The sequence below is a fragment of the Brachyistius frenatus genome, unplaced genomic scaffold (assembly GCF_029030835.1).
Source record: "Brachyistius frenatus isolate BFR_SWC_R1_liver_20210118 unplaced genomic scaffold, ASM2903083v1 Contig_51, whole genome shotgun sequence".
Taxonomy (NCBI): Eukaryota; Metazoa; Chordata; class Actinopteri; family Embiotocidae; genus Brachyistius; species Brachyistius frenatus.
In genome coordinates, this window is record NW_027210650.1 from 1,577,754 (window position 1) to 1,600,340 (window position 22,587).

The 22,587-nt window shown below is 41.8% G+C and overlaps 1 protein-coding gene across 1 annotated transcript in view; it reads right to left on the minus strand.

Annotated features, from left to right (window-relative positions):
* Positions 1-22,587, minus strand: part of LOC138624424 (ankyrin-3-like) — a 95,364-nt gene that overhangs the window by 41,126 nt on the left and 31,651 nt on the right. Inside the window, exons 6-25 of the mRNA XM_069704622.1 lie at positions 20,523-20,708; positions 19,523-19,546; positions 17,049-17,147; positions 15,805-15,903; positions 15,191-15,289; positions 14,862-15,059; positions 13,430-13,528; positions 12,413-12,511; positions 11,368-11,466; positions 9,961-10,158; positions 8,530-8,628; positions 8,311-8,409; positions 7,367-7,564; positions 6,904-7,002; positions 6,501-6,599; positions 6,274-6,372; positions 5,970-6,065; positions 4,955-5,027; positions 4,471-4,530; positions 2,946-2,981 (exon numbers count right to left, since the gene is read on the minus strand). Of these exons, the coding sequence (XP_069560723.1) occupies positions 2,946-2,981; positions 4,471-4,530; positions 4,955-5,027; positions 5,970-6,065; positions 6,274-6,372; positions 6,501-6,599; positions 6,904-7,002; positions 7,367-7,564; positions 8,311-8,409; positions 8,530-8,628; positions 9,961-10,158; positions 11,368-11,466; positions 12,413-12,511; positions 13,430-13,528; positions 14,862-15,059; positions 15,191-15,289; positions 15,805-15,903; positions 17,049-17,147; positions 19,523-19,546; positions 20,523-20,708 (2,158 nt within the window). The remainder of the gene's footprint in view (positions 1-2,945; positions 2,982-4,470; positions 4,531-4,954; positions 5,028-5,969; positions 6,066-6,273; positions 6,373-6,500; positions 6,600-6,903; positions 7,003-7,366; positions 7,565-8,310; positions 8,410-8,529; positions 8,629-9,960; positions 10,159-11,367; positions 11,467-12,412; positions 12,512-13,429; positions 13,529-14,861; positions 15,060-15,190; positions 15,290-15,804; positions 15,904-17,048; positions 17,148-19,522; positions 19,547-20,522; positions 20,709-22,587) is intronic.

The window sequence follows — 22,587 nt, forward strand, 5'->3', positions numbered from 1 at the left end:
TTTGTGCGGACGTCACTGACTTCAAGTTTCTGGTTTAAAGCGAGTAAAAAAAAAAAAAAAAAAAACTACTTTTGAAAAATGTCATCACATCAAACACGTCATTCAAGCGGGATAAAAAAAAAGAAAAAAAAGAAAAGAAGAAGTGGTTAAAGAGTTGAGCCGTACGTTGCAGGTTGAGCAGGGCAACAGTTAGCAGCACGTTCCTCCACTCAGACGTACTGTAGGTCCAACTGATGAACCGCTGACCGCAGAGTTGAGAGAGCGAGGGGAGGAGAGCAAGTGCATGCAGGGGCAGAGAGAAAAGGAAGGCATTCCTGCAACCACAAAGCAACCGAGGACCCCCCCCCCCGCCGCCCTCCTCCTCCTCCTCCGAGTGTCCCCCCTCACCTCCTGCTGCTACAGCACCCCTCCCCCTAAACTTTCTCCGTCACACACACACACACACACACACACACACACACACACACACACACACACACACACACACACACACACACACACACACACACACACACACACACACACACACACACACACACTTTGCAGACCCCATCTAGCGACATTCCAGCCCATTCTCCGGGAATCCTTCTACTTTCAGCTTCCACAACTCACCTCCCGCTTTGAAGCACTTCATTCGGCCACCGCTCGTCCAGTTCGGGGGGATTTTCTAACTTTTCCCTCTCGACTTAGTTGCCTCCCTTCAAGCTCGCTGTCGCTCTGCCGCACACACGGTCTGTCTCTCTCTTTCACAGCCCGCCGCTCACACAAACAGATCGGCTTTCTCCCGCCTATACCCACCCCTCGCCAGGATTATCCAGAATGTGTGTGTGTGTGTGTGTGTGTGTGTGTGTGTGTGTGTGTGTGTGTGTGTGTGTGTGTGTGTCGGGACAGACACCTAGAGCTCACTGCAGGACAGAAATAGTAAGTGGGTGTGTGACTCAGACTAAGTTGTCTAAACTCTGCTGCTGCATCCGCAGGAGTCTGTACGGCACAATATGAAGTGCATCCTCAGTTTTGATCGCGTAACTTTATATGCTGTTGTTTCTGCATTTGTTTGTCTTCACATGTAATTATTGGGTGAAAAGTTGGTTGTCACTACGCCACGACTTTGAGGTAAACTGTGAGTTCTGGTGATTGAAGGCAGCCGGTGACATAAATCTGACAAGTGTCAAAAGATTTTGACTTCAGTTTGCAGCAACGTGACAGCTGCTCCAACCACCTGCAAAATAACCAATCAGAATGCAGCAGGAAATGATGCAGGATACACTGGTTGATACTTTAGGCACCCACAGACAGATGTTTTCTTGTTCATAATCATGAATAAAGTGTCTCCACTTGTATTTTTTAACACACAATTTGACATCCTTTATAAATGTGATATCGTGCAGTCTGATACCTGCATATATATCTTCAAAATTCCTCTTATTCCTCTTTCTGATCCTTCATTTTTCACACCAGTCTGGTAGCGTGACACTTTGCATTTCAGTGAACATAGTATTTGTGTGAATAACAAATATAAGTTTGAATCCAGGCCCAGATTGTGACTGAGATTTTTTTTTTTTTTAGACCATCTTGCACAGTGAAGCTTTAAAAGGGAACTCCATCGATTTAGTGATGCACGTCCAACAAAACAGTGGAATCAGAGCGACAGAAAAAAAATAAAATCTCCTTTTTTTGTTCCGTGTTGTTCTTTTCAAGTTCTTTCTCAAAACTGGGTGAATTATTATTCACAAGGCAACCCGGCTGTTTTGCTGGTAGCAGCTAATGTTGCATCACGCAGACTTGAGGATGTGGAGAAAGAAATCTCGCAGAGTCTTGTTTTTTTTAAACTCCAAACCTCCAGATCATTTTCAGATTCTCAGACTTTGATGTCGGCGTTCTCCTCAAGAATCAAGCCAAGTCTCGCATTTCAGATCAAAACACGAGTTCATTCAGATCTGACTTCCGACCATTAAAACGACGAAACATCAAAACATTTTCTGTCCGACGTCGTGTTAAAACATGTTTTTCTACGCAGCAGCTGAGACCTCACACGAATGAAATTTTGAAGGTTAGCAGCTGCACAGGGACCTGCTTTTTTTATGTCGCATTAAATGTTCCTGCATTTTGCCAAATCAAAACTTGACAGTTGGTGCTTTCAAGTCTGAGGGGAATGAAGCCCAGTGAGTCAAGTCCAAGTCCAACTTTCCAACCCTCTTTTTTTTTAATTTTTTTTTATTCTACTGAAGTCTGACTGGAGCCTAAACATAAAATCATCAGTTTATCTATCTAGCAAGTTACAGTATATATTGATCCGTTGCCATTTGACAAGTGAGCAGGTTTCCCTCTTTTAAATTCTATATTTAGAATACGAGATGCCAAAAGAAGACGCAGGCGTAAAGGGACGAGAACGTAAAAAAGCAACCGGGTCGTTCAGTGCGACTTAAATGATCAGAAAGAGCAGAAAACATGTAACTATATTCCTGCCGTATGAATTCTTATGTGATTCAGATTTTATATCCACGTTGACCAAATACTAAATGAACTTTACAGCCCTGGAGAAACTCTTCAGATGGCACGCAGCTAACGACAGCGCAGGGTTTACGGGCCGACCTGATTTAGATCAGAGACCGTGTGTGTTATTGGAGATGTTAATCATTGCCGTTACACTGCTGGTATGTGAGCCTGTGAGTGTGTGTGTGTGTGTGTGTGTGTGTTCGTGTGCCTAGAGTTACACTTGATGTATTTTTAGATCAAAAATCAAAAGGTGGACACTCTGATGAAGGTCTAGAACAAAACAACAAACCAGTCGCGGCAAAGTGACGGCAAACATGCACAAAATGACACATGGAAAAAAAGAAGAAAAAGAAATCACACAGGGAGTTTAGTTGCATCAGTTGAGCTGTACCACTTCACACTGGTTATTAGAGTTAGTTATAAATCACAGGTTTCTTTGTAGGACTTACAGGAGTAGCTGATGCAGATATTTCCAAAATCCATCTCTGTTTGAACACAAACAAGCAGAACCAATTATTTTATAATATTTGCAGGCTACTTATGAAACATTTATCTCCTCATTTCAATGATGAAATAAGTGCCTTTATTTATTTCTTATCTTTATTTTATTTTCCCTCCTTAAATTCTGTCTCGTTGTCATTTTCCCACCATCTCCTGCAAGCTCTGTGACGTCATCGAAATAATCGTACAGAGGAAACTATAACTCATTGAACAGACCTCCACTTTATGCCATTCTTTACAGGGATCTATGTTACATATATTGTATTTATATTCTATCAAATGTGCTGCAAATGACAGCAGTTGAAACTCCAGCAAACCTGGTAATGTCATGATATCGTTGCACACATCTATAACCGAGTGAAACTGGAAATGTGGGTTTTCTGTAGGCTGCTGACATTTAACGGCTTTAAAAACCTCAGACGGCGAGAGGCATGTGACAAACTGAAAAAAAAAATGAAAGATGACCATTCTTTTCCCATCCTCGCAGGCTCTCGGGCGAAAACACCAGAAAGCAGGACGAGCCGAACGAAAACGCAACAAACGACTGATTTAAAAATCGCAATATGTCAATTCCCAGTTCCCTTCGTTCATCTGCGTGTCACAGTCGGTCAAGAGTTTAAGTTCGGCTGCTTTTGAGTCACACCAGAGACCGGGAGAAAAGAGATACACAAAGTAAACACGCGCACACACACACACACACACACACACACACACACACACACACACACACACACACACACACACACACACACACACACACACACACTGCTGCAGCTGGTTCAGCAATGTTTGCTTTGGCCCGAATGTGTGAAGCTACAATGGAAGCATCACTGACAAGCCCCCCCCCCGGAGACAAAGGATCAAGTGTACGTGCCGTCTACTTCCAACGCCGTGAAAAGAAATCTGCCACACACTCCAAACAGTCCGCACCGCTGCCGTATGCACACGGTCGGCATGGCAACCAGCAGGGAGGCATATTTTTTTTTTTTCTCCTGCATTTCGACGCATGAGAAGTACCGGAGGCTTCGCAAAAACACAGCGCGAGTGAAGCGAAAGGGGGGAAGCAGCAGCAGAAAGTACTCGAGTGCAGTATCACACGTGAAAAGTTGCAGGATGAGAGGTTTTGGGAAACATTTGGAAAAATATTAAAAGACAAAAAGACTCCAATTTGAAGGCCCATAGCAGGTTCATTAACTGATTATAACCTTGTAGAAGATATTAATATCAATGCTTTGCCTTAAATATAAAAGCCTGCCTTTACGGCAGTGAAACGCAATCCAACCACAGGATTGTCCCATTTTCAGTTAAATAAAATAGACATATAAATCTTGACACCACTGCAATAGGGTTAATAAGGAAAATCAGAGATTGGAAATGTTCCGAATAAAGAAGTGAGAAACGAGAAGAGTTGTAAAAGAAGAGGATTTAAAGAAGAAAAACAAAAACAAAAACATGAATAAATATTAAAAATACCTTCTTCCACATCAGAAAAATAGTCCTCTGTGACCATTTCGGGGACATTGGCTTTATGGACTGTGTGTTCGGGATAGAGGAGAGTTAGAGGAAGAAAAAAAAAAGAACCAAAAAAAATATGGAGAAATTAATTTTTTGACAAAATTAGAGGCAATGAAAGAACTGAAAATGAAAGTGCTTTATGTACATTATAAATGGGTTCGACATAACATGATGACATAAGAAATAAATAAGTTAATGGTGGAAAAACAAAACTTGAATCACTCGGCAGCAACAACAAAATATGTTTCCTTGACAACAACAAAGGGGGAAAAGCACTTGGACCTCACCCTGTTCTAGTTTAAAGACCAAATGGGACTCAGGCTGATGTTTTATAGACTTTGGCTCTCCCTTCAAGACTTTGTGACTGAGGTTAGGTTTAATGGAGGATAACGGGCTTTAAAGTCAGATTTACACATCAATAAGCTGTAGAGTGAAGCCTCACCTTCGTCGTCGGACATGTCCAGCACCTCGTTCATGGTCTCAGGGACGTTCATCTTGTGCTTCTCTGTCACGGTCTGTCGAACAGAGACAGGATCTTAATACGACGCTGATGTCGATATATGCGTGGGATTTTTACACGTACCCCTTCATAACTTTATTTTTTTAAACTAGTTCAATCCTCAATATTCTCAAATAAAAGATGGTACTCAAATAATCCAGACAGCACAAACAATATTAAACCTGCGTAAAAAAACAACAACAAGGGTGGTAACTTGACCAGGGTGGACATCATGCAAACTTCAGTAAAACAACAATCACAATTTCATTTCTTTTTGCTGTACTTTTTTCTGAACTTAAACTACTGTCAATAAAAACCTTTAACTTCCTGCATTTGTTTCAAAATAAAAGTCTTTTTAAAGATACATTTATTTCGATGTGCGTTTACATTGTTAATTTAAGAAATTACTCAGTGAGTGTAATTTTTTATTTTATCATTATTTTTATTGTTAGTAGTAGTACCAAGATTACCAGGAAATAAAATATCCTCTGTGTCACTAGAAGGCTTTTATTATGAAATATTTTTGGAGGAAGTCTCACTGAGAATAGCTCGAATCAGAATAAAATAAAAAAAATAAAAAAAGGCCAAGTAGAACTGACATCTGAACATATATTAAGTGATGAGGTGAGCATGGAGGAAGTATTGAGTCGTATCAACAGCAAACGGCATCAAAAAATTATGACTATTAGAATATAACCATACTAACACTCACAAGAAAGCTTGGCAATAAAGCTTGTCTCTTATCACAGGCCTTGTTAAATGGGAAAAAAGGCCACGAGATGGTAATTCAGAATGAGAATGTTTGGACATTTATTTATTGAGCTGTGTTCTGACTCTGATTAAAAAGAAAGAAATGTCTTTATAGGCTTGTTTTATACCGCAAAGAGAAAGATTCGAGAAGCTCCACATTTCAGTCAACCAGACCAACACGAACTGCGTATTTTAAACACACGCGTACCTGAGTGGTGAGCGTCTCCTCTGTGACCACCTTGAGTGTGTCGACTACAGAGATGTAGCCGAGCCTCCTGGCGATGGACAGAGCACTGTTCCCATTCTGGATTAAAATAAATAAATAAATAAATAAACAAGGTGAGAGATTTTATTAGGATTAACTAAGATCAAATGATTTATTTTCTAATATAATTGCTACCTCTGGTAGAATTTAGAGAAAGAGAACAGAAGACAGTTTTGAGGCAGATTAAAACATTTAGCAGTGATTAATACAGTTGTTTTTTTGTTTTTTTTTCCCTGAGTGTACTCACAGCAGTGAGTTCGTTGGGCGAAGCTCCGTGGTGCAGCAGCATGTTGATGATGTGTGTGTGTCCCTGCTGTGCAGCCTGATGGAGAGCCGTGTAACCGTTCTGCAGAGGAGGCAACGAGAGATAAAAGTTACATACACATACATCAAAATGCATTTATGATACACACGCAATCAGTGCTGGGGAAACACTATGAAAACATGCATGTGCTCAAATCTCAAAACGGTTACCTTGGTTTTGGCGTTGACCTTCGCCTGATTTTTCAGCAGGAAGTTGACCATCTTCACGTTGCCATAGTGACAGGCCACATGGAGAGGAGTGTATCCCAGCTGATGACACAGAGGAATGTGATCAGCGAACAGATGATCAACCAGACACTGGTAGAAGTACTGCATCTTCGTTGTCTGACTATGAGGTGAGCTCTCATCAGCCAGATGAACTCTGTGTGCGCAAAAGCTGGAAATGATCCCTCATATAACACACTTGACTACTCACGAATACTAAAAGGTGTGACTAATGGGACAGATGCAACATGCAAAACCCCACAATATTTAATCTATGGTGGTATGAAATAGGAAAAGAACCAAAATACTTGATCACTTTAACCCTAAAACAAGAAGACACTGTGATTACTTTGGTCTCAGGGTCTATGGTCGCTCCCTGGTTCACTAAGACCTCAGCAACGTTGACTTTATCCTCCTGGGCAGCCAGGTGGAGCGGAGTCAGACCAGACTGAGGATACAGAGAGGAGACAGAGAGACTGTTAAATACAGAGAAAGACAGAGGGATAGAAAAGTGCTGAGTACCGGACGGTACAACTGAGAAAGAGTGAAATAAAGCAAGTTTTTTAAGCAAGATGGCAGGTTTGCACATTATGGCGACAAATCACACGGGACAGAAAACATCAAAAACTGAATGCTAAAAGAAATAAATGTCAAAATCTTGGAGTCTTGGATAAAGAAAGTAATTTTTTTTAACATTAAATAAAGGTATTTAAAAACATACACTATACATTGTCATTCATTAATCTCATCTAAGTACCACGTGTGCTTGTGAGAGCCAGACATCAGTCAGTGTTCACGCATGCGTCTCGTACCTTATTGCCCGTGTTGATGGGAGCGTCTCGGGCCAGCAGCAGCGTCACGATGTCCACGTTGCCCTCCTGCGCCGCGAGGTGCAGAGGAGTGATTCCCTGCCGCGTCACCGTGTTGGTGGAGGCGCTGTACTCCAGCAGCGTCGTGGTTATCTCCATCTGGTTCTTCTTCGCCGCGATGTGGAGCGGAGTGTAACCGTTCTGCACAACAAGGAAGAAGAGACTTTACTGGTTCTCCTCACACCAAGATGATTCATGGTGAAGCTAACCAGCATGTTTTATGCCTAACAGACGAATATGAGCGCAGCTTCTCATCGAACACTTTGCCAGTACAAGAATCAGTGCATTGCCAAAAATATGGAAATATTCCTTCACAATAGTTTGTCCAAGAAAATTTTTAATCAAAAACTAACAAAATAAGTGGTTGATGATTTTTGTTTTTTCCTGTGTAAACATAAATGTGATGATCTTCAGTGTAATTTTGCATAAAGCTGCAATGTTGTGATGTTAAATCATTAAACTAGTTTCAGAAATATTTTCCATCCCAGTTCTCTTTCCTTTATTCCTTTGATAGATTAACCGATTGATTAACATGCACAATATTTTAACCACTTATATAAGATAGATTAAGATATTCCCTTTAAAGTATTAGCTGAAAATCATAGCCAGAAATATTTGTTTTTTCAGTGTTTGATCACAGAGTAAAAGTTATTGGAGCGTCGCTGTGTCAGTGTCAGTTCTCTCTGGATAGATGCTGTTAGAGAGGAAGGAGCATCCAGCCAGCCTTTAGAGCAGAGAGTAATTGATGTGGGTGACTGAAACTAGGTCATCCTGCTCTCACCCCGAGCCACACAGAGAGAGGGGGAGAGAGGTTTTGGTGCATTAATGCATTAAGGACCCTTTTATTTCACCTCCTTTCGACACACTCGCTGTGGCTGCACTCTTACCTTGGCAGCAGCGTGCGGTGAAGCTCCCTGGTTGAGCAAGAGCAGCGCCACCTTCTGGTTATCGTAGTGCGCCGCCACATGCAGTGGAGTTAGACCACTCTGAACACACAGACACAGGCTTTGTTAAGGTGGTGACAGTCTGAGCGGTGGTGATGGAAAGGACACAGTGTACTGTGCACGTGTTATTGTCGCTCGGACACGCAGCCACGCGCCCGTTACCTTCCCAGCAGCGTCGGACGGAGCGTTCTTCTGCAGCAGCAGGTTGGCCACCTCCATCTTCCCGTACTTGGCTGCGACGTGCAAAGGGGTGAAGCCCTTCTGGAGAAACACACAGCAACAGAAAAGGATTATTACACCGCATTTAACACGAAGGGGGGTTGATGACTGAACACTACTACACGTCTTCCAAAGACGTTGTGTCCAAACCGTGGCTGCATCACAAAACCATCCATCCATTATGGAAACCTACGCAAACACCACACAGAGACCCCACCTGCAGGTTCGAACTCTGGGTGTTCACCGTCGCCCCACACACGCACACAAAACCATGTGTGTCTAATCATTTCTGAGTCATTTGCGGGGTTATGTCATGATAACATGGAGAACTGATTATGTGGTGTTCAAGAATGAGAAAATATTTAATGCTCAGGGTGGAGAAGTTTGATGTGTGTAGTTACATCAGATTCTTCTGCCAAGAGGGAACAGAGAGAGTGTGTGTGTGTGTGTGCATTATTGTATAGTCTGTGCTTATCTTTGTATGCATGCAAACAGGGAGGTGACTAATACTTAGAAAGAAAGAAAGAAAGAATGAAAGAAAGAAATATATATGTCATCTAATTACCATGACAAAGTATGGATAAATTAAATAAAAAATTATTTAATCCCTCAGTCCAGTTGAAGCTTTTGCTAAAATCAACACTTGACCATTTGGAGTCAATGAACTTGACCTGAATGTCTCAACAGGCTGCGAGCAACTACAAAAATCTTTCATTACAGGCTGGAAAATGTATTTAAGAATTTATTACATTTAGGACTTTTAAATACCCACCGAAGCTCTTTTTAAGGACAATACATTTGATCTGTGACCTTTACAGACCAGTGAAGTAACAACAATTAGCCAATGCAAAATGGCTAAGAGCAAACCTGAAGAAATTCACAATAAAGGCAACAAAAGTGGAGCCTGTTGCTCATCCAGACATGACAAAGAATCACCTAGAACATCATATCTAGGATTTTTCTAAAAGTCTTATCTGTGGCCATAAAACACAACGCTGCAGTTTGAGGCCTTGAAACGAAAAACACTCGAAGAAAACTGAGCCAAACCAAAACAAATGTTTCCTTCAGCAACAGAGCCTTAAGACTCCCAACACTGCTATGACCCAACTGTTCCGCTGGCAGCCCGTCAACTGTAACTGGTATTCCCCGATCATTTGACTTCACCGAGTCCAAATGTTGCAGCAATCCCTACAGCGATCGTATATTTCAGATTTTCGGAACTCTTCCTGTTCGAGGCCGAAAAACCAGCAGCAAAGTATGTAAAATGCACTAAAGATCTGGATTCATCCTCCACTTTGAACTCCTTAAGTTTTCTTTTTTTTCGGGCTAGTATTTGTGTATGAGCGTATGTTTCTGTGTTAGTTTGATATTGACCTTCGTCGTGATGCCCAGACTGGCTCCTTGGTCCAGCAGCGCAGCAGCTATGTCTCTGTGTCCCTCCCTGGCGGCCAGGTGAAGAGGTGTGTAGCCCGAGTTGGTCGTGGCGTCCGGCGATGCTCCGTTGGCCAGCAGCTGGTGCACGATGTCCGGCTTACCGAGACGGCTGGAGATGTGCAGCGGAGTCTGGTCGTCCTGGCAACAATATCAGCAACTTCAATATTTTGAGTCGTGATTCTGGTTCATAGACCGTGTGTAAAAATGGACGTAGTTTCCGGGACTGAAATGTAAAGCCAACGTAGAAGTGCCTTAAAGTGCAATACCACCGAGGGCCACTAGGGGCTGGCTCCAAAAAAATATCAGATTCCTGTTGAAAAAGCATCAACTTGTCTCATGAAATACAAAGTCAATAGTTTTGTTCACAAGTCATCATGGTGTCATTTGCTAAATTCACTCCTTCGGATCAGAGTTCTGGTTGTGCTTCTGAAAATAATTCCATAATTAATTAGATATTAGGCCTCAGAGAGAGATGGCGACGGCCAAAATTCAAGACTCAAGGCTTCGAAATGGCAGTTCACAAATCAATAGGTGACATCACAGTTGCCAATTATTCTGTTCAAAATGTAAACCCTATATTCACTCTTTTAGCTTTGTTTTTGGTTTCTATAGAAACTCCCGAAGGAAATATCTGGCTCTACATTACATTAACTAGCGTTATGCAAACTGCGGCTGTTTTTTGTTTGGTGCTGAAAAGGTAGCGCAAAGAGCTTGTAGCTGCCTGCTGCATCCAACGAAAGCACCATGGGAGCAGTGAGAGCGAACCAAAACACTACATGTTTGGTCTAAACAGTAAAACAATGTGCTACGAAGCACCATAAAGCCAAGGACAGCTGCAGATTCAGCTTCTTTTTTAAAAAATTATTCACGTATTTTGTACAAAATCTCGCTCATCAGAAGCCGTCCATTTAAACTAGTCAGGCAAATTTAAATGAATTGTTTCTCTTACGTCATGGGTGGGACTCTCTTTGTGGTATATTAAACTAAAAGAAATGAGCATGCGTGTAAACAACTGATTTACATCATTATGTGGTGACAGTTTCCCATCAAAGTTTCTTTTTCTTTTCTTACGATATGATGAAGAGAACATTTTGGAAACAAGAGGAGCGGTTCTTTTCTGCACTGTAATGACTCAGTAATTAGAAACGTGCAAAGACACAACCACACCGACACACACTCAGGCTCACATTCAGTGTCTATAAAAGTCTAAAAAAAAGGGACTCACACACACACACACACACACACACACACACACACACACACACACACACACACACACACACACACACACACACACACACACACACACACACAGATAAAAGGTATCGTAGCCGACAGAGAGTCTACCTTGGCCTTGGCATCGACTCGTGCTCCATTCTGGACCAGATATCGGACCACGTTTGACTGTCCCGCCCTCGCTGCCATGTGGAGCGCTGTCTCTCCCCTCTGAAACACACACACACACACACACACACACACACACACACACACGAGAGAGAGAGAGAGAGAGAGAGAGAGAGAGAGAGAGAGAGAGAGAGAGAGAGAGAGGGCGACCGATTGTTATTCCAAAGTTTTAAAAGCTTCTCCAAATCTCTGCTCATTCGAACATGTTGTAGAAATTCCCTCTTTGCTGAGGGAGGGAGAGAGAGAGAGAGAGAGAGAGAGAGGGAGAGCGAGACCCCCTCGCTCTCCACACCCAGCTCACCATAATGACATCCCATAGTGCTCCGTTTCTACGGTAACCTGGCCACAGACACAGCGTGGGCGACCAAATACTTTAGGGTTGAAGAGTTGACTGTGCAGTACAGTCATCCCCCCCCCACACACACACATATATCTATCGTTCTCCATTTCTTCACTTTAATGAAGTGTTAACCAGGTCAGCAGTAGTTTGTAGAGTCTATCGAAGAGTGCTGATGATTACAAAAAAAGATAAGAAGAGATCCTTTCCGTACATACAAACGGCATTTAAACACCTGTTGTCCTTCTACGCAGGTTTTCTCTACTGTCTGCAGATATTTTGGAGGAATTTCTGACAGAAGTATGAGTTAAGTATCTTTAAAAGGTTTGCATTTAACAATCTTTTTCTGTGAAACGAGTATTATCAGTGACGGAAGAACTCAGAACTTTTATCTACGTTTTTTATTAAGTTCAAATACAACAATGTGAAAAATATTTTTAAATTAGAAAAAAAACAAAAAACAAAAATCCAATTGATTTCTTCGGCCACAAGGGGGCAGCAGAGGACAAGTTGCAAACTCGACGTACACGCGCGAGAGCCCAATGGCTAGCAAACAGTTGCTCATTTACACATGCAGCGGTAGCATGACCACTCAATCTGATTGAGACACAAAGAAAGAGGAAACGGAAGTGAGGGAGTTCCTGAACTCACCACATTGCTTGTGTTTGGTGAAGCTCCGTGGTGGATTAGCTGATGGACGATGTTATCGTGTCCCATAAACGCTGCGACGTGGATCGGCGTCAGTCCGGACTGGAGCGAGAGACGTAGAGAAAAGAGAATAAATCCAAGAACAACCGTCTTCTCTCAGCTCATTAAATGTTACGGTGTCACATATGAACAAAACCCTCTTCAGATATGATGTGTTTTTCTCGCTTTCTTATTGTCAACAAACATTATAAAAATACCAAAACGGAGTAATAAATTGTCCGTGCGTTGTAATCCAACTGCACTGTATGTTATTCCTTTGTGTCAGAGCTCCATTAGAATCCACAAACTATTTAAAAACACATCAATCTTAATCCCATACATGTAGAGTTGTTATGAGAGTATTATGTGTATTAATCTGCAGCTGGAAATAGTCCCCATTAAAAGCACCAGGGACTATGTTTGCTAAAAATGAAACTTTATATTCACGAACTGGTATTTACAAAACATAACATTATCCGTGACCTGACCTGATGCACATTTATAATCAGTTCATTTTCTACTAAAAGTATCAAAGACAAAGAGTTATGTTAAAACTGATGAATACATAAATAAACTTGCCAACAGTATATATATATATATATATAAAAGTATATACATTAATAGTGTAAATACTCAATAACAAAGTGCAAACCAAGATGTTACTCAAAGAAAAGGGCAAATTACAAATGGCGGATTCTCTTCTATTTTAAGACAAGAAGACTTTTAGGACTCACGTTTAAGACAAAAAGCACTTGATAAGAATTTTGAAGCATCTACAGAATAAAACATTTTAATCTTCAAAGTAGAAAACAACTGTAAATGTAGTGGAGGAGAGTTGTACAGTAGCACAGTATGTGTACAAGCTTTTTTCACTGTTAAAACAAATTACACGCACGCGCACACACACACACACACACACACACACACACACACACACACACACACACACACACACACACACACACACACACTCACCCCTACCTCTGTGACTGCCTGTATTGACGCTCCATGCTTCAGAAGCAGCTCCATCACCTTGACTCGGTTTTTCTTACAGGCGATGTGCAGGGGCGTGAAACCATTCTAGAAACAAACAAAACAAAAAGAAACTCTTTTAAAAGTAGAAAAACACTAATAAAAAAAAGTCCAGAAAGTCTTTGCGTGTGTGTTTTTTTTTTTTTAAAGTCTCGCAGAGCAGGCGCAACACAAATCTGGAGCAACGAGTGGAAAATACAGTACAAAGAGGAACCTTTTTTTCCCTTCATCTCAACCCCCCCGCCCCCCTCCCTTCTTTCTGCAGCTTTTTCTCTTAAAACCTCAGCATGCAAACCAGACAAGCATGTGTGGAAATAATCGAGTCGACTGTAAGCTATGAAAAAAATAAAAACTACACAGCACTGAAATAAGATACTTTTCTTTGCAACTCACTTTTCCTCTCACCGACTTGTACACTCTCTGCCCCCCTCCCCCTCTCCCTCCCTCCCTCCCTCGCTTGCTTACTCTCCTGGCTTTGAGGTTTCTGGCTCAGTCCTATGACTTCATTTTCCTCTCCATGTCCTTTTTTTTCTTTAGTCTCATTCTCTACAGCTATAAAGTCCCAGCGCTCTAACCACACCCAGACTTCTTCCGTTACAGAACACGGATACTCGTCCTATGCCAAGATAGTGGCCGAGGTTAGAGACTCTCTTTTATTCCTTCCTTAATCTCCTTCATCTTTTTTTCTCCTCCATTAAAGTCTCCTGTTTCCATTTTTTTCCCCTCCAAACAGACAAATCGTAAAGAGTTAATGAAGGAGGTGAATGAGAAAAAGGAAGGAAGGAGAGGTGAAATGAAAGACTTGAAAGGAGGGAGGGAACTTCTGGTGGGCTGAGAGATGAAATCATCGAGAGTATAGCTGCAACGCTGCAGCTTCAGCAGAGAGCTCATCTTTTTTTATTCCAGATATTAATCCCCTTTAAACATTCACCTTATTAAATGAACATGCAGGGGCTTCACAGATCGCTCAAAAGTTGAACCGTTACATTAAAGTCGCATTTTACTCTGTCATCTAAGAGCTCTGTGATAAATTTGTCATTTAAATTTTATTGCTAATGTAAAAATAATTAAATCTGTGAACGGATTTCCTCTCATGTCAAACCATCAATATTTTATCTCGCCTATCAGTGTGGTACAAAAAAAAATGAATTTAAACCACAAAAATCACATCAATTTGAGCTTTTATTCCTGCTTGAATATCCAGCAAAAATGTTTTTCCAAAACATTTGTGGGTTAAATAAAGTCACAACCTCTTTGTGACCGTCTCTATTTCTTTCATTTCCCTCAAGCTTGCGTCTTTCTTCATCTCTCCATCAGGTCTCTCCAGAGTCCCTCCAACCCCTGACACCCTCTTCCATAAAAAACATTTTTGTATCCTCACCAGTGCCTTGGCATTGGGATTTGCCTTCTTGTCCACGATGACCTTTGCCACCTTGTAGTGGCCGCAGTGGGCGGCCACGTGCAGCGCCGTCAGGTAGTCGTTGGTCACGTCGTCCACGGGCACCTCGTGGTGCAGCAGCAGCTGGACGCAGTTCAGGTGGTCGCCCTGCGTCGCCATGTGGAGAGGAGACAGACCGTTCTGGAGGGGAAGAAGGTCACAAGTTTTCAAATGTGTCCTGTCGTTCTTGAGTACGTAAATACAGACAGTGTGGAAAAAAACAACAACATGAGAGGTAAGAAGATGAAGCCACCCGGGAGTCGGAGGCGTACCTTGGTCTTTGACAGTATCGGAGCTCCTCGGTCCAGCAGCATCTCCACCACCTGCTCGTGGCCGCTCCTCGCTCCACAGTGAAGAGGAGTCAGACCGTCCTGCGAAAACAAACAGCAACGACCATCATCGACAGACGAGACGTGACAGGACACTGCAGGCGATGCTTCATTGCATCACACGGCTGTGGGAGGGTTTGAGCGACATGTATGTTTAAAGGTGGTAAACATCCCTCGGCTTCAAAATCAGAAACTTGAAACTGAGCTGATTTTGACCCTTAGAAATGATGTAAAACGACTACTGTACGTGTTCTGGAAGATAAATGACTACACATTTGACACAGGAAAGCTGATCTTTTTTTATTGCCATTTTCCTGACGCAGCTAATCAAAGATCGTGAACGCCTAAAACTTCATAAAAATGCAGCACTAACTATCTGAAGTGCCCCTTTAAACATCAAATAATTATCAGTAAAATGTCAAGTGAATAATTATAGATTTTCAGGGGTCACATTAATGGCTGTGTGTGTGTGTGTGTGTGTGTGTGTGTGTGTGTGTGTGTGTGTGTGTGTGTGTGTGTGTGTGTGTGTGTGTGCGTGTGTGTGTGTGTGTGTGTACCTTTGTCCGTGCATCAATCTTGGCCCCTCTCTCCAGCAGCAGTCGCAGCATATTGCTGTTCCCGCGCTTGGACGCCACGTGCAGCGGCGTGATGTCATTCTGCGGAAAAAGAAAAGCATCATTTCATCAATTAACTACAGAGAGAAGAAAACTTATCATTAAATAACAGAAAAATCTAAAATACTGCAGCATTTTAATACATACAACTTCTTCAATTGGAGAAAAATGTGCTGTATTTGACCGTGCTGGAGGAAATTGGCTGAATATCCCCCTCTAGAGGGACAATATACCAGTTTAACCGCAGCAACTTCAGCTGTCAGAGGCTAACGGTATCGCTGTGCAGGGGGAAGCACTGGGAAGAGTTTATGGCTACAGACGGTTTCTTTTCTCAAAAATAATGTCACTAAAACACATCATTTACACAGTTAATGTACAGGAAATGGTGTTATTCTACCTTTTTCTTATAATCAACAAATTTCGTGGAAACCCCAAATCCAACAATCGTTAGCCTCTTGATACTTTTTTACTTCCGAAGTTTCACCGGGACCTTTAACCTCATGTTGAATACTTCCTGTATATCTATAATAAATCTTTTGTTATTTTTTTTTTTTGCATAAAAAACAACAATAAGATACAAATGTCAGGGAAAAATTAGCAAAGGAGAAAGTAAACAAACACAACACAAACAATTCATTGCTGGTTTTGGTCTTTTTCTAGTGATGATAATATATAAATTCACAATACAACCAGCCTTATTCTCTGATTCTGTTTCCCCTACATTGAACTGTAAACAGGCACACAAGGTGATTCAAACATTGAACAGAATACAGCAAAAGTTGAACGTCTCTAAGATCATATTGGATCAGAATTGATTTTGATTGACTTTAATAATTTGAGACGACAGTGTCCAACACCAATAAACCCGGCATCCATTCCTACAGTCCATCGGATTATCAGATAAAAGAGAGTGTGTTTCCAGGAGAGTGACGAGCACAGCTGTAGAATAACACACATAAACACAAGCTCAGATTCCTTCATATCATCCTGTCCTCTAATCTCAGCGCCAGTGAGTGCTCGCTGCAGCACTCACTTCAAAAGGTGTGTGTGTGTGTGTGTGTGTGTGTGTGTGTGTGTGTGTGTGTGTGTGTGTGTGTGTGTGTGTGTGTGTGTGTGTGTGTGTGTGTGTGTGTGTGTGTGTGTGTGTGTGTGTGTGTGTGTGTGGTCTTTGAAGCAGAGCACCCTACCCTCGCCTTGAAGTCCACAGCCGCCCCTCTGTTCAGGAGGAGCGTCGCCACGTTGATGTTGCCGTAGTGAGCCGCGATGTGGAGAGGAGTGAAACCGCTCTGAGAAGGGACGAGAGACAGCACACGCAGAAGGAGAGTCAATTAAAGAGAAGGTGGAAAAAAAGAAGCAAAAGAAAAAAGAAAAAAAAAAAGCGGCCTCATAATGAGCATCGAGCAAAGCATGATGGGACGTTACATATACAAGTGCAGCAGCGGCTGGCTGAAAGCAGCAGATCAAAGCTGAGCAGAGTCAAACATGCTCTTAAAAGTTAAAAAGTGCTGGAGTGCTTTTACTTTCATAATAAAAATACATTCCCTGGCCACTTTATTAGGTACACCCATAAAAATCTAATGCAATAAAGTACAACAGCACCAATGCATGTTGTTTCTTAACGAGGCGTTTAATGGTAAGTTTTTGTTCCAATTTTCCAAACTTGTTTATTACTTGGATCACATTTTGCAGTGGTGTTGTACTGGGCTTGTATTAGTTTGAAACGTTTTTTCTAATATTGTACATCCATCAATATGAAGCAGTTGAAACAACAGACCTATAATTAAATTAATACGTTTCTGACACCATCAATCAAAACCAAAGATAAATATCTTGAAGGTGGAATTATTGGCGGAGCTGTGATTTCAGATTTTGCAGGTGTACCTAATAAAGTGGCCACTGAGTGCATAGTTTTACTTTTCGTGTAATAATTTGGGAAGGTGCTTCACGACTTAACATTGTTCAGGTTTGGAGTGAACGGATTAAAAAATATAAGCAGACGTAAGCAGCTTAACATCCTGTCAAATGAAAACATGCACGAGTTCATTCATCCGAGTGTCCGTAAGGGTTTTGTTTCAGTCCAACTCTTCTGCAATAAGATTTCATCTGACAGGAAGTACAAAAACCAGACATGCAGGTAGGCATGCATCAACCCGAGTTCAAGGACTAAGTAGTTTTAAAAAGAAGGCTGCTTTAAGGGAACAATCAGCTGAAAAAGTCAAACTAATATAACCGCTTAAAGACACGTAAGTAACCAGCTTGGATGGATGTGAAAGGACAAAAAAACATTCATCCAAAACATAAATCAATCATTATTCTGATCAATTCTAAACAGTTCAGTTCTAACTTGTGAGCATGTGTTTATTATTTTCTGTATTTCTGTTCTTTTCCGAAGCAGCAAAAACCGATGTTTAGTTGATAGACGACACAAACATAAGAGTAACTGGAGGAGGATCACATTACTGAGAGCGGCTACTGCGGATGGAGAAAAGAACGTCAACAGACATTTAACACAACTCCCGAAGACAACAAGGCTCAGCGGAAGCGTTTTCAGAAGGTCTGATGTGAGTTTATGCTTGGAATAAAATGCACTGCAACTGGGCACAGCTGTTTGCTGTTTTTACATGTTAGCTGGCTATACAGTAATGGGTATGGTAATGTTGGAAAGAACCGATGCATGCATACAGAACCTTTTATGGTACATACGGAGAACAAAAACCAAGAGGGTCAAATGATCTGACACTCGCAGGCAACATGCCAATCGTTCAAAATCCATTCTTACAAACTGTTCGCGCCTCCGTGAAGGTATTAATGGAATATCTGGACATTTCAGGGAAAATACACTTATTTGCTGTCTAGTTGAAAGTTAGCACCACAACTTGTTGTTTTTAATTTCTCTATTTTAATGAAAAATTAACCCACAAAGAGGCAGTTTCTTGAAACCTTTTTTTACATTTGGACCAAGTGAGGTAAGCTGCCCCCCCCCATCCCCCCTGTCTCAAGTCTTTTAAGCTAAGCTACCAGGCTCCTATCTTTAGCATTGTTTCACAGTTTATCTCAACAGATTTATATCAGTTGGGAAAAACAATAAAGTGGAAACAAATAAAAATCAGTATTTCTGTTAAAAAAAAAAAAATTCTATAACAACAGAGTGGTGATTATAACATGATTCTGTTGATGTACTGAAGGAATTACAGCTGTGGAAATGAACTCCATTTATCCTATGAGCTGTTGCAGTGGGCTTACAGCACAGTTACAACTCCGACACAAGTATTAGCAGCCTGTGTTCCACCTGCATTAACTGATAATGAAGTTCTAGGTCTGAAAATAACTGAAATACTATTGTTGTTGTTTTTCTTCTAGTTTCTGCCGCAAAGCAGCGACGGCAAACACACAAAGCAAAGTCAAAATGCAATGCAGGCTTTAAAAAAAAAAGGCACACGGGTGAGGCGCTGTCAGCAGCAAAAGCATTCATGCCAGCATTTAAGCGTTCATGCTGGCAGACAGAAGGCTTTGCAATGGTGATGAGTGAACAATGAGAGGAGAAGAAGAAGAAGAAGAAGAAGAAGAGAAGAAGAAGAAGAAGAAGAAGAAGAAGAAGAAGAAAAAGAAAAAGAAAAAGAGAAGAGATGACGAAGAAGAGGAGGAGGAGAAGAAGATGTACCTCTGTTGCTCTATTCACCATCATCTGGAAGGGAAAGGGGAACAGGGAGGGATCGGCAGGGTCAGAATAAGGAACAAATAGAGGGAGGAAACGTAGGAGGAGGAGGAGGAGGAAGAGGAGGAGAGAATGGGGTGGTTAGTGCACCACAACAGCTACAACACCAACACCATGGTTGCACCAAGCCGTAGGATGGGTATGTGACAACAAGAAGAACTGAAAGGGAACCACAAGGAAGTACACACAACTGGACGATGGACCGCGACTCTCCCTCACACTGTGTTAATTGTTCGACAAGAAATATGTGGCAAGTGGAGCTGCACTAATATTTCTGTACGACTTTGTTTCTGGCCCTGAGTGGCAAAAAAAAAAGAAAAAGAGAGACTTTCATCCAAAATATAAACGCTTGTTGAACTTTCTCCGATTGAAAATGTGTTCAGGATTTTCTTCACTGTGAAAAAAAAAAAAGACACAACAGACACTTTTCACAACTTCATGATACCTTTTGTGATTTATGAACACAACTTCCAGTTCTTCTTTTCATTGAAGCAGCGTCTGTGATGCTACATGTGTATTTTTAGAGAGTAAGTTTGGTTTTTACAAAAGAGATTTATGGTATATCAATTCAGAAAACAGCATATTGTAATACTTTTTTTTTTACTGAACTAATGGTAGTCCGATAAAAAAAAAATTAAAAAAAAGATAAGGCTGTATGATGTGCTGTATTGTAAGAACCAAAGGACAAAAAAAACACAGTTTGGTATTTCGGGAAATATTCTTTTTCACTTTCTTCCTCAGGTAAAATGAGAAGATCACCACCACTGAATACGAAACTACAACTCGCCGGCACCGGGTCAGTAAAAGAAGAAACTGGAATCTATCCCATAATTCATAACAGGTTTCATGAGGCTCTGAATGAGTCCGATAGCATCTCAAACACTTCCTGTCCGACAGCAGGTGATGATGGGAGCTGGAGTCCCGCTGAGGGGTCCTGAGCGTGTACCTTGGACTCCACGTCGGCGTTGTGGTCGTTTTGGAGGAGGAGCGCGGCGGCCTTGGTGTCATCTTTCCTCGCGGCGATGTGCAGCGCCGGGAGGCGGACCTTCCCCTTGGTGTCGTTTTCCAGTAGGAGGGAAACCACCTGGTCATGGCCCTGCTGCAGCGCCACCGCCAGAGGAGTGAAGCCATCCTGGAAAACAGCAGAAACAGAAGGACGTCACTGACGGACCGACTGACTGACAGTAAGGAAATACTGCAGAACAAACGGGCCACATGGACACAGCAACAGTGAGACCTCTTCAGATTCGCCTGATGTGATTCAGTGGGGAAACATTTTGGGAGGTTTTTCTGGGCTGCTGCTGCTGCTGCTGCTTTAAACCATCAGCCAGAGGAAGTCAAATTAAATTCCTTGGAGGTGGCTGATGACGGTCTTGACTGCAGCTTCGGCCCTCCTGTGTAAAGTTACATCGTATAAATCAGACAGCTGCCTCAGCCGTCTGCCTGTTAAGCAGATCGAGGACAATCGGGGTCAGCAGCAGAGTAACGTTCGTATTCCTCATCTGTAGTACTGCAGAGTCTGTTTGTACCGCAGCCGTACACCACTTTAAAAAAAACATCCATTCCCTGATCATAACATTAAAATGCATTGAGTACGTACTCGGTGCCATTCAAACTGCTCTCAGCAAAGGAGACATCTAAAGATCACACAGTCACTGACTCCTTCTTGTTCTTGACGTCAGCTGCTAATATCAACACTTCCAGACACGGCATACGTAACAATTCTGGCTTCGAACAAAGGTGACTCGCAGATTAATGTTCCTTGTAGAACATAAGGAACATTCAGACAGACATAACTGGAGTGTTTTTGTTCTCTCACAGGCTGAAATTTTAAATTTACTGTCAGCATGGGGAATACTCGCTGCTGTGTCTTACAGTAAATCAAATAAAAATACATTTTCACATCAATTTAATAATTTTACATGATTTAAATCTGCAATGAACCAGTATAAAAACGTTTAAAAGTTCATGTATAAAATGACAATGTAGGTTGTAAATGATGTGAAACATGTTGATGGTTTTAATTGTATCTATCCATGCAGCCGGCATGATTAAAACAGATAATATACTGCTGGTCAGATTATTTCTGGGATCGTATCAGATGGTAGGTGATGTAGGTTAGACACGCACCGACTTGAGCGTGTAACTTTGTGACGTTTACGGTAAAGTGTTTTTAATCCAACATGAGCCCGACCAGTTAGGTGGCCATCTGATTAACATAAAGGGTCGCATGCCTGGAAGGGCAATCTAATAGCCATTTAGCAATTTAGCCATTTTAGCTGATGCGCTAAAGATGCTTTAAGTGGCTGGGGAGGAGTTCAGCATCTCGCTCAAGGACAAATCGAAAAGAAATGCATCCGCTAATGGACACAAACCGAGAAACAGACGAGAGGAGACCAACTGCAAACCGCTGCTGCTCACACAAACCCAGGCAAGATGAGAGGCTACTAGCAGCCGTATCCATGAATCACCACAGAAAAGTAAAGATTTCTCACAAGTAAAACAACCCACAGATTATGTGTGTGTGTGCGCCAAGGAGCGTGTGTGTGTGTGTGTGTGTGTGTGTGTGTGTGTGTGTGTGTGTGTGTGTGTGTGTGTGTTTGTTTACACAGAACGCCAACAGTCTGGATAAAACCGACTCAGCATCACTACACACCCACACATCAAAGCAGAGCGTTCCCTCGGAGATCCTGCACGGCTCACACACAAAACTATACGGGCCGCAACGTCTACACAAATAAATAAACAAACAAACAAACAAACAAACAAACACACACACATTCATAATCTGATCCACAAGCCATGTCTGCAAAACACACACGCACCTCATACACACATTCCCTCGGGCACACAAACATATTCAACTGCATAAATTTCGCCTTTTTAATAATTTTAAAAAGTCCGAAGTTGTCCCAGAGCACTGCTCTCCTGTTTCATCTGCTTCATTAAGGATTCAGAAAAACACACAAAGCCAGTTCAATGTCCTAAAATACCTTGAGGCACAAGTACAG